The sequence below is a fragment of the Gallus gallus genome, chromosome 3 (genome assembly GCF_016699485.2).
Source record: "Gallus gallus isolate bGalGal1 chromosome 3, bGalGal1.mat.broiler.GRCg7b, whole genome shotgun sequence".
In the NCBI taxonomy this organism is placed as follows: domain Eukaryota; kingdom Metazoa; phylum Chordata; class Aves; order Galliformes; family Phasianidae; genus Gallus; species Gallus gallus.
The window spans coordinates 56967441-56980062 of record NC_052534.1 but is presented as its reverse complement, the minus strand read 5'-3'; the positions used below and the strand labels follow the sequence as shown (position 1 = coordinate 56980062).

General features: G+C 35.7%; 1 protein-coding gene across 1 annotated transcript in view; it reads right to left on the bottom strand.

Moving 5' to 3' along the window:
- Positions 1 to 12622, bottom strand: part of MED23 (mediator complex subunit 23) — a 34863-nt gene that overhangs the window by 14491 nt on the left and 7750 nt on the right. The window contains exons 11-16 of the mRNA NM_001389486.3: positions 5632 to 5832; positions 3820 to 3963; positions 2785 to 2930; positions 1971 to 2216; positions 1645 to 1787; positions 1077 to 1251 (exon numbers count right to left, since the gene is read on the bottom strand). Of these exons, the coding sequence (NP_001376415.3) occupies positions 1077 to 1251; positions 1645 to 1787; positions 1971 to 2216; positions 2785 to 2930; positions 3820 to 3963; positions 5632 to 5832 (1055 nt within the window). The remainder of the gene's footprint in view (positions 1 to 1076; positions 1252 to 1644; positions 1788 to 1970; positions 2217 to 2784; positions 2931 to 3819; positions 3964 to 5631; positions 5833 to 12622) is intronic.

Sequence of the window (12622 nt, the reverse complement as noted above, 5' to 3'; positions counted from 1 at the left end):
AAGCACTGCTTTTGATGAAAAGCACTTTAATTTACGGCATTCTGACTGGAATTGCTTTGCACACAAGGCAGTTTGAAGTAATTTAAGAGATTTTTACAATCTCACGTCTCTGAAATGCCAAAGCATTAGTTTACCTCCAACTAGCAATACGTTATGTGCACCTAAGTTGTCTGATTCACGTAACAATCTTGTCTTTCATAAAGTAACAATACAAAACAGTACATAGTGAATAAAAAGAACATGATTTCCAGTTTAAAAAACATAGAATAGATTGGGTTGGAAGGAACCTTAAAGATTATCTGGTAAATTAAAAAAAAACAACTAGAAATAAACAAACCCGGATTCTGGATACAAACTGAGTATCAGTCTGTAGTTTAACCTTTCAAAAAAATAAGACAACAAAAAACTGTACTTTTCTCTAGAATTAGCTGCATATGGACTCTAGAATTTGAACCAGTCCTTCCATCTTTCTTGTATGCAGATTAGCTATTGTTTTAAGGTGCGACTTACACTGATGTAAGACACATCAAAGTTCTTTTTTCCACAAAAACTCACACAGAGTTCCCACAGCTTTGTACTGACTTTTTTATAGATCCAAGGTGAGTAAAGTTAGTTCTCTGATGTGAATGAAAATTAACGTTACTACCAAATGGACTGGAATCAGCTTAACTCTTGTAATGGACACCATCTACAGGAATAAACAAGCATAATCCCACTAGCAGACAAACTAGTCATTGTGACTACAAGCAGCAAGCATGGCTCCTTTCCTCCAGTGAAAGAAGCTCAACAGTTTTCTGACATCTTTTGACATGATGGTGCTGATGCATGTTACTGTTTTTGACTGTGACACTGCTGGCATGTCTGAGACAGACTGCTGCAAGCAATGGCAGACTACTCCTACTAACATCTAATTGTAGCTCCAAAACACAGCCTGCTGAGATTCCACAAAACACCACAGTCATAGAACTAAGAGTGGGAGGTACTTGCATCCTGTTTCAAACATAGTATAGTTCTTAAACAACTTTCAATGTACAATGAAGGAAAAAAATCTGTGATTGCAACTACACATCACTTACCACAGATGAAGCTGATTCTGATTTCTCTGTGGCACAGCAGCCAAGGAATGAAGATGGCTGAGGAGCTGGACTCGGTAGTGAGGCTGGATGTGATGCATTCGATAACTAAACATTTCTAGCAGAGTATGCAGAATTCCCCAGGCATGAGATTTGAACACAGTTGGCAGGAGCTGACCTTATGAAAAAGTTCATAAAATACGTTTTCCAAGAGATCACGCTTCAAAATGTAACTACAAGGTATACCACAGTGGATAGACAGTTATAGAGAGCTACATATCAGACATTTGATTTGTGAGTGTTGTATTAATTACAAAGAGCACATGCAAGCAGTGTTTTACGATGCCATACACGTACAGAGCCCAATCTTCCGACTGAACGTGTACAGCTGACATCTGCATTATTTTAATGAGTTAAACTGAATATCATTTCTGTCCAATTTAGAACCTTTGCATAAGATTTTTCTTCTTTTTTTCTTTTTTCTATTTTTTTTTAAATACAGAACAGCTTGCATGTGCTACCAACTAAAGGAGAGGGGAAGGGATGAGGGGAGACAGTTTTTTTTTCTTACTGATAAAGCCTTTGATGCCCAAGGATTCTATTTCCATATAAACCAACAAACGACTGTAGGTTTCCACAAGAGCTGGAGCCAAGGCCACACTAGATTTTGCATGAGCCAGCTTAATTACCCTTGTAGCTATGCTATGAATCAGACTGAGGAAAGAGAAAATATTTTTCAGTCAAAAACACACACATACAAGTTACACATTTATGATATAAAGCAGGAGATCTATACATAGCATTTTCAAGCATGGGAATATTTCCATACTGAAAATTAATTACATAAGGATTTACTTTTTTTTTTTTAAAAAAAAAAAAGCAAACTGCATACTCTACCTCATTTTGGCATGAACTGTGAGTGAGTCCAAGAGGTTCATTGGCAACGGGGTTATAGACCCTGACGCCATGCAATTAGTTCCTGGAAGAGATATCCTCATGTTGCCATTTCCGTAAATAGTCTCTACCAGTACACCCATTGGTAAAGTGAAACACTCTGAATTGGTTGAGTAAGCATTGCACAACAAGGCAATCTTGTAGTCATTCATCTGTAAACTTTTGTTTCTTAAGCTCTGTTGCAAAAACCTAGAGTACCAAAAACAGATTAAACATTAAGTAGAAAGAAACAAGTACACGTATGATTCAAGGATTAGAACTGCAATAACTCCAGTTAAAAAAAATCCATTTTAGGGTAATAGGAAAAAATATTTATCAACTTCACTGCATCAAGTAACTAGATCTGCCACAGCTCAAATCACTGCTTAGAAAAATGTGATCAAGCTGCATTTTCTTCTGTCAGAGAAATACTTCTGAAAGAAAATACACTTCAGAAATGACTACTACAGAAAAAAATAGTGTACCACACTTTCCTACTCATAGCACAATAAAACGAAGTAATCACTTTTCTTTCTGAATCTCCATAAGTTAAGAGTTATCCTTTTTAGATGTAATGTAATTTCCTTTAAGGTATAATAAGGAATAACAATTTTTTTATGTAGTATTTTTACTTCAAGATCTTAGAGCTGCTTCAATTCTTTAGTAACCCTTACACAACATCTCAGCAAGCAATACCTTCTGAACATAGACTTGAGTCTTATTCTGTTTTGTCTACAAACAAACCAGAACGTAACAACAAAAAAACAACATAACTCACTCATGGTGATGCTTAAGAGAATGAGGAATGGGAATCTGTAACTTGGAGTTGTCGCTATGCGCCTTCCGATTCAGATGAATCCAAATACAGGTCATCGCAAAAGCATGAGTGGACTGGGGTTTGTTAATATCAGGTACAGGAATACACTGAAGAAGGAAACAATCAAAGTGATAACATTGCATGTATTAATATACAGAAAACCAATGTAGCCAGTATAGCCAGTATTCACAAAGTCCCATGAAAACTTGAAAAAAAAGCATAACTCAAAGCCCATCACTGCAGTTAAGGTAACCAATCCGGTCATTCTTCTTATAGTTTGTGCTAATGAAACACCTGTGAGATCACACAACACATTGTAGTACAGAATTTGTCAGTCAAAAAAACCTTCCTAGAAGGAAAAAAAAATAGTACACTCAACCTTATCAGTTTGGTACATCACACATTTGTGTTACCTTATCTACTGACCCAAAACAGAAGATGCTGTAAAAGCAAACAGTGAGGATATCTTGCTGACAGAACTGCTGTGGTGGAGGTTTAACAACTTCCTCTAACTCTCCCCTACCTCAAGAACCTTCATTCTAGAGGAACGTACCAAGCACTAGGATCTGATTTAAGACTACAGAAAAAATTTTAGGCAGTCATTAATACTAAACAAATTTAAAGTGTCTCGTTCATTTTACTCGCACCTAAAACTATCTGATAATGTATTCACAGATGTAACAATGAATCTGTATACTATTCCTTAATAATATATTCTCAGGGCTCTAACAAGCACATTCTCAAAACCTTAGTCAAACAGAACTTAGGGAAGACATGACTTAAGATTTTGGCTGTATTTGTTGTTGTTTTGTAGTAAAAAAAACACTGCCCATATGTGGTTATTGAAAAAACATAGCTGGGAAGTACTGGAAATCTTTCATTTAACTGTATGCACCTCCAACTTTGCTTCACATTGATGCAACACCAACTGAAGAACAATACCAATATCTATGTCCAAAGGTGTCATGTTGAATAATAATCAAGGAGAAGACTTACTTCTTTCTCAGGATAAAGGAGGTCAAAAAGCTTCATAACGGGGAGGAAGTCAGCCAGCGCGTTCTTCTGGATGCTGCCAGAGATGAATTGCAGTAGCACCCACATCAGATGGTCTCTTCCTTTAATGAGGCCACGGCCTGCCAACTGTCAAAAACACTCAATAACAGACAAATGCTGCAGGCAGGAAAAAAAAAAATCACTGCAAAGATATCCATAAAAGTAAAAGAGGAAGCTAAAATGGCTCCAGCCTTCAGAGGTTATTTGGCAATTTATAGCACATCATAAGCGGAAACATGTCAGGTTTTCAGAAAGATGGCAAGAAGGCAAATAGTCACAATAGAAACACTGTGAGGGCCACAGGAATTAACAGTAGGATTTAAAGTATATTTAGTTCTTCAGGGACACCATTCTGAAAAACAAAAACCAAAAAAAAAAAAGAAGACAAAAAAGCAACTCAACTATGTGACTTAAACTGTCACATTGCAGCCCTATAGCCAAAGGCAGTATTGCAAGAGAGAGCAGCACAGAGCGGGTTTTATATTAACTCCCTTTAAAAAGTCTCTGAACCCAAACAACTTGAGTTTGCTTCATCTGGACTCTTCTAGACATACCTGATTTTCATATACGTAGTCTCATTTTTAGTTTTAGTTTCTTTGTAACAGCAATTCTCCAATAATGAGTGCACAACCTCTAATCTAGCTTATTTTTAGCTTACATTTGTGTAATTCTGTGGCATAGCACCTACTGCTTCAATAACACTGATTTACTACACTAAAGGTTCATTAACAGCCATTACAGGAATGCAACCCAATTTTAGGGCTACCAAAATGGGCAAAGAAAAACTATCCATTACGTGGATATACACTAAGTATAGTACATTTGGATATTCATGTAACTGTGCAAAGATGTGTAGCACTTGTCAGAAATGTTATCCACGTAGCTACAACTTAATGCTACAGCAAGTAGAAAGAACATCTTTTTCATAAAATCAGCGTAATTCTCCCAGCAGAGAGCTCAGGATATTGCTGACACACTGTAACCTTTCCTACCCTTTCTTAAGGAAGACTGACACCACCACCTTCAGAGTTCAAAAAGGGTAAATACTTGAAAGCACATCACTTTTAACAGTATTACTATGAGGAAGAAGCAGTAACTTTGGACTCTCATTGCTAATACCACTGTAATTGGACAAATGATCTTTGACTGGTTAGAAAAACAAGACAGACTCTTGCATCAACCTACAAGGCATGTTTCTTCAGTTCATGCCCTGCACAGGTGTTTGCTTGTTTTAAGCTTGATTGAACACTAGATGCAGCAGCACAGTGCTCAGGTCTTCTTCTGACTTAAGCCAGATTTACCTCCTGATTCCCCAACACAATGCAATACCCTGTAACTGAATAAATTAAAATAGACCAAACTAATCACAGAACCATTTGACTTGGAAGGGTTCTTTAAAAGTCATATAGTCAAACTCTTCTGCATGAACAGGGACACCTACAACTACACCAGGCTGCTCAGAGCTCTGTCCAGCTTGACCTTGAATGTCTCCAGAAAAGAGGTCTGCACCACCTCTCTGGGCAACTCACTCCAGTGCACTTCTCTTACTGTAAAGGATGTTTTCCATACATCCAGTCTAACACAATCTAACTTGAGAATTCGAGTCACTTCTACAGAGCACAACACGAAAGAAAACAAAATGTTACACATTAGGTACTTCTTGGAAGAAGTAGTAGGAGAGTGAGCATGTTTATTTTTAAAATTTAATATTTTTTCTATCTCTCTTACCAGCAGGGATCGATACAAACAATTTACCTTTTGATGGAGTGACAGGACCATATGAGGAAAGCTTGCAAACTGAAAGAGCACAAAGAAAATGAGCTGGCTGGAGAGATGCTGCCACAGAAGCTGACTGGTTCCACCATCGTCAAACTTCTCTTCAGTCTCAGACCGTTCCATGGCATACACCACAAGATCCACCAACTGGTCCTCCAGCACAGGGCAGCGCTGCTTGTGCTGTAAGGCAGAGATCAGATACAGTATTCCAAAAGCCTTGCCATTAACTACAGAACTCGTACAGTTGCAATTACAGTACAGTACTTTGACAGAAGGCTGGGAAGCATGAAATGAAGTCTGAACTTAAGTTAAGGATAAGCCACTGTGTTAAAGCTGCACTACGTTACAGGTCACGATGTTTTTCACATTTTATCATGCATTGCACTATTCTGTACTCAGTTCCAAGAGACAGATCATCAGTATGCAAAACATCTGGTATTTCTTGCCTGTATTTTCAGTAAGTTTGTGCTGAATATTTATTTTTTGATCTTACACTCACAGAAAACATAATTCATTATTTTAATACACTGTTGTTTGCTGCTTTTCTTTGTTTTCACCCCTTTTCTTTAAAGAAATTTCAAAGTAGAGATCAACTATACTGTCAAAACCAGAGGAAGCATCCCAATACACAGCACAGGTATTTAATGACTATTTCTACTCTTTCTCACTCTCGTTTTGTGCTCACCTACAACTGGCAGCAGAATTAACATCTGGTTATGACCCCCCAAAACTGAAATTCCTACAGACACATCACCACCTGGTGCAATACAGAATCAAGAAGACTCGAAAATTAAGCTAAGTGGTATGTTCTGTGTAATTACTGTTCCATGTACATACCACATGTTGGATTTTGACTGCTACAGCGAGTTGTGCAAATGCACACATAATTTTAAATAACACACCCTCTCCAAAGATCTTCAGCAATAATCAAGAAACACATTATATTTATTTATTTATTTTCAGGTCCATATGTTACTACAGATGTATATACACCAGAACCACTACCAGCAGTCCGCAACTCAGATCATAAGTCTTATATATGAAGACTATCAATTCTAATGTCAAGTACAACAACCTTTTATTACACGGTATGTGTACAGTGTTATTACTAAGGACAAAAAACAGTGTGGAATGTAACTTATTTCAGTTAAATTCACAGTGCTAGCACAACGGGAATAATTTAACTTCTGGTTTTTTTATTATGATCTCTTCAGGAATGGTCCCATTTTTCTTTCATTTGCAAAATTTTTACATCTAACACCTGTAACATAATGCAGCCTTAAAGAAAACATTACTACTTTAAATGATACAAAAGAAAAGGAACTGAGCTGCTCAAACACTAACCATGAAAATGCAGTTTGCCTTACTAGAGGCAATAAGGCATATGTAAAAAGAGTTTAAAAAGATTATCCAAATACTCAAAATATTTTAGGGATGCCTTAGATGAGTTCTTTGACTTACTAGCCAGGCAGCCTAAAAACCTTTTAATTAATAAAGTAAGAAATAACAAAAGGAAAGAGAGATGCTGAAAGGGGATGCTTGTTCTAACATTCGTCAACGGTAATCTTTTGCCATGAAAACAAAGAGATTGTTTTTAATAAAACATGATATGCAAAAATAGGAAAAATTGATAAAATATACTGAACAGCATCCCCTGTTGCATGCTCTTCACCAGCCCCAAACTGCAGAAAGCTACAATTCTAGCTGTGTTTTCTTGAAGCATGCTTAACACAAACCTCTAACTATAACAGAAAGCATCAGTTACTGTTTCACCTTCTCGTCCAGTACACAACGCCATTGTCACAGATCAACCACACTACAGGTTTACAGAGAGCAATATTAAGACTCCAATTGAGAATAATTTGATTTCATTGTTTTGGGTGGTTCTTTTTTTGCCATCCCATCACCCCCACTCCCCCAGAGCAACTACTTATGAAGCAGAGCAGGGTGCAACAGACAAGACTACAGACTAGTTTATAATCTGGCATGCAAAACTACTACGTACAGGGCTTGAAATTTAATAGTTTGCTAAGCACTGGGTTAATGTCCACAGGCCTAATCATGTTAGGCTATATTAATTTAGGATCAAGTTATTCAAAGAATACAACAGGAAAATATTACTGTTAAAAAGAAAGCCAGAATTTCCAGTAGGAATTTTTACTATCTTAATAATTCTAAGACTGGGAAAAAGTTTATGAGTGGGAAGAAATAATTAAATTCATTCTTTTACTCTGAAATTCATCATTCCATTCTTGTACAGTAGCCTATGAGTAACATAGTAGAACTTCACACTCCATCTCGCTTAACTACTTTTCTGGCATTTTTTGCATATTTTCAGCGAAGACATTCAGCACAAATTTTGTACCTATAGCTTTTGGATTACTCAAAATAAAATACTGCACTTGCAATGTGTAAGCAGGATTGGGGTCTTGTCTTATTAAGCACTCCTAAGTGAAATACAGCATCTCAGTATGCACTGAGATCTCCGAGGGCTGACTTTCCTCAAAAATAAACAGGAATTTGTGGTTTGGAATGCCTAAAAAGAGCCTAATTTTGTACATGGATGTACTTTATATATATGGAAAAAATACAACATCCAAAAACACTTTGTTTTTTCTTTTTTCACAAAAGAAAAGATTGTAATTTCATTACATAAACACATTAACACATTCTCCATTTTGCTCTGGAAATAATCCTTAGATGTCTGAAAAATACATAACAGCACTGAAAACACTACTAAACCATAAAGAAATACAGGGGAAAAAAGTTCTACTGTGACAATTTGACACTAAAGCTTCCGAGACAGCCCTCCAACGTACTACTGGTACCTTTCTGAAGTACAGCAAATCCTCAGTTGCTTTTTTTTTTGTTTGTTTTTTGTTTTTTAAAAAAAGACCCTCCTAAAAGTAAGGTATTCTATGAACTCAGTGAGTCTATCTGCAGATTACTATTGTTTTAAATAATTTAAAGAAACAACATTTAATAGTTTTGAGCTATAGCTCTAAACTTAAGAATGGATTCAGGAGGCCAAACAGAGTCTAAGAAACTTGTCAAGAAAGGGTTGTCTCTATACATAAGTCCAGCTCAAAGTTTCCACATGAAATGACACAACAGTCATTTTCCATTTTCCAAAATTACATGCTACCAAGACTCAAAACTAGTCTTTAAAGTTGTTTGTATTATATCAGATTCTATTTCTGCTAAGATTAGTGGGCATTCTACAGTTTTCCTCATTGGATCTTACTCATTTTCTAGTAAGAAAAATGCACTCAAGTGTTCTTAATACACAGACAACCAAAAATATATCAAAAACAGTAATCATACCCCTAGCCTAAGTATTTTGCCAAGCTAAGGCTGATAATATCAGAAAGCAGGTCTCCAACATCAATACACAACACATTTAAAAGGGAAAGTCAGGTTTTGCATTACATCATTCCTTTCACTTGATGTTTTAATTCTACTGCCACAATGCATGGGCAGACATGAAATAAGTATCTTCCTCAAACTATTCTGGTCTGTAGATAGGACAGACTGCAGCCATACGTTCACCAGGACAGATATGGCACAGGTAATCTCATACATTCATACAGATCACCACTGACGATTTACAGAATCACTAATATTATAGCTCCCAATTAAATGTTTGTATAACATTACAGAAACAAGACATGAAAAGTTGTCTGTTTTAAAATTTTCCTCAACACAGAGAGATCAAAGTTTAACATAAACATGGAATCAATTTCACTGTTAAGAGGCAATGCCATCCAGATTAATTATGCAAGAAAAAGAACTTTTTCTAATGCAAAATTTTACGTACATATAAAGTAAAAACGTAAATCAAAGTGTTCCAAGTAGTTTCATGACTGTTTTAAGACATTACTGAAACTTGATTTCAATATGCAACTGTTTTAAGGACTTCTTTAAGATTAAACTTGGAGATCGTATTTAATTTGGCATCAGTGTATTAACATACTCTTAACTGTTAAGCATTTTCCAAAGAAAAAAAACAACAATCAAAAACCCAACAGACTGTGGCATACCTCAACAAAATTATTTAAAAAATAATTTAAAGAGAAGGGAGCATTACCCAGCCAACAATGAATATAGAAGTGACACGACAGAACCAGGCTTCTTACAAGCCATTTCACAGAGCTATACAAAAGAAAACACTACCCCAGTCAGAAGTATGCACTAGCAAGAAAAAGAAAGCAACCAAAAACCACCCCAAGACTCCAACAGAAGGAATATTCTGAAGTTGGCATTACCGCATCTGGACTTAAACCCACATAATGGATAAAGATATATAAAAAGCTCATAAAAATCCCACAACAAACCTTAAATTTCTGAAAGGAACATATGAATCTAAAAATGTATCAAATGTTACCTTTGTGTTTCTCTCTGCAAGGTTAGCAGGACAGCTGGGTTTGTATTTTCTACACAACTCAGAGACGGATCAAGGGAACATTTTTCTAATATGTATCTGCTTAGTTAGGACTGAACCAGAGAACGTCATTGTTCATCTTCAACAACATTCAAGGACTAGGGCAAATGTCTGATTTGCTGAACCATACCCACACTGTGATGGCAAAAGATTCAAATGAAGGCTCCAATCCTGCAACTGGATCTGTGTGAATAGTTGATAGGGTATACAAGCAGCTTCATATAAGTAAAAAGGAATGCCTGATTATCACTTCGAGGTGCTTCTGTACTTGGTGCTATTTGCAATGCTAAGCATCTTATTATAGTGACAATCAATGTATACACGTTAGTCCCATTCTAACAATAAAATACATAATTATCAGCCATTTTACAGAAAACATCAATGCAGTTACACAACTTTTAAAAGCACATTATTACTTTTTGTCAATGGCTACATTAACAAACCCAACTATAACATCAATTTGTACCTAGAAGATTACAACTGTTGTTTTAAACAACGTAAACGTTTAAGTAGAACATTTAACATTTTCTGTTCTATACCACTACACTACCCTACTCTAAATTTCTATTTCGACTCATAAATTTTCAACAGCCTAACATCCCTATGCTGGTGTAGTCGTAGCAGCACAGCTAGCTATAGTTCATGTTCTGTCAGCATTTCCTTTATAAGCTACATTCTTCAAGTTTGTTCCTTGGCTATAAAATTTCATGCTAGATTGAAACTTTGTGTAGAAGCTCCTACACTAGAAATTTTAAGTAAACTTCAATGTATTTCATTACTTCAACCGAATTTCCTAATTATTTTTAGAGGACAACGAAGCAGAAATTAAAAAACCAGCATTTTTAACATTGACATTTTTTGATTCTAAGGCATAGAACACAAGTAGCTTAGAAAAATCAAATGGGTTCAATAAATATTTTTGTATAGATCTTGTATAGTTTACCAACTACAAGTTACAGAGGAAAAGTCTGATCTATTATCTAGATGTAGACACAGAAATAGACACAGAATACAAGTACTACTCATCTGATCACTAAACCTAGCAGCTCATTCCTCAAGTTAAACATTTCAGCTGCTTTAGGAATCTCAAATCCAAAAGATTGATGCATTCAGCATACCATTTATGAAGATGCAGGTATCTGCATGTTCAAAACCATTATCTCAATCCAGAAGGAGCACTGGAGCATTCGCGTATTTCACTTAAAATGGGAAATGTATACACAAGGTTTCAGGATCATGTAAATTTCATAGTCAGGTGACAAATCTGAAAAAAGTTTCTTAAATGGAAACACTGACACAACCTTCACTATAGTATTGCAAACAGCAACGCTATTTGATAAATCTTCAAAAGATTCTTTTTTTAAAGTAGGAGTGGAATTGTTGTAGCAGAAGATGGACTGTAAATACAGTATCTATACTTAAATTTCAAACAAAGTCTGCTTGTTTGATTTTCTCAGGCTTGTCATTATTCTTTTTGTTGTTGTTTTTAAAGAATAAAACAGAAACCAAAGAAAACGTAAGTAGGCAAATTTTAAAGGAACTACTTCTCTCAGTACTTTCTTTGACCTAGTTTGGAGGATATAATAATTACCTGTTGGGAAGTTTGTTACAAAGGGTTCCTAATGAAAAAAAATCCACTAGTAAAGCTTTTCCTTATTATATTTTTTTTAATTACGGTGCTGTTTTTTTAAAATAATGATTGTATTTGCAGGTTTAAAATTTTACAGTCAGGTGCAGTGGCTGTTTTTCCACTTGCACAAGGAAAGATATTGAACTATGAATCTCTACTCATCTGAAAATTCCAGCAGTAAAAGTTCTTGTGACTCGTAAAGGAAATGGTAGTTCATTCCAATCAAAATCTTTGCATCAAAGGATCACTGACTGTCAATTTTATGCTACATCTCTCAAATATCAAGAGATATGTGTTGAGAATTTGCCCTTGGCTAATGGTCCTGCCAATTTCAAGCCCTGACTGTACATGTATTCTCTAACTGGAATCAGTGGCTACAAAGCGGCCAGCGTATCGTTAGTCACAATACAACAGTAAGGTTGTGAACATACCTGAGCAATGTTCAAGGTCTAGAGCATTGGAGGATGGGCAGGACAAGACAGGACAGAACAAAAATAAAGGAAGAAAAAAAGAAAAGACAAAACAGTGACTATGAGGCCAGCCTCAAGGATCCCCAAGTCAGACTAAGCCCTCCCAGTTCTAAGTTATAAAAAGAAAAAAAAAAAATAAAACAAAACACAGATTTCCATTTCTCTAGTACTGTAACACGCCAATATAACAAAATACAATGTTTTGAAAACTGATGTGAACAATAACCATTTTTTCTTTTTGAGCTAGCAGTTTCCTACTGTCTGTCAAAGGTATACTTGAGGCTGGCCTTATAGGAAAAAAAAGCAATGCAAAAAAAAATCATATTTTAAATCTCTATTTTTCAATTTAACATTCGTAAAGCAATATACAAATGATAGGAACAACAGTGTCCAATTAACCTAATATGATCTCATCAAAAAATAAAAAAT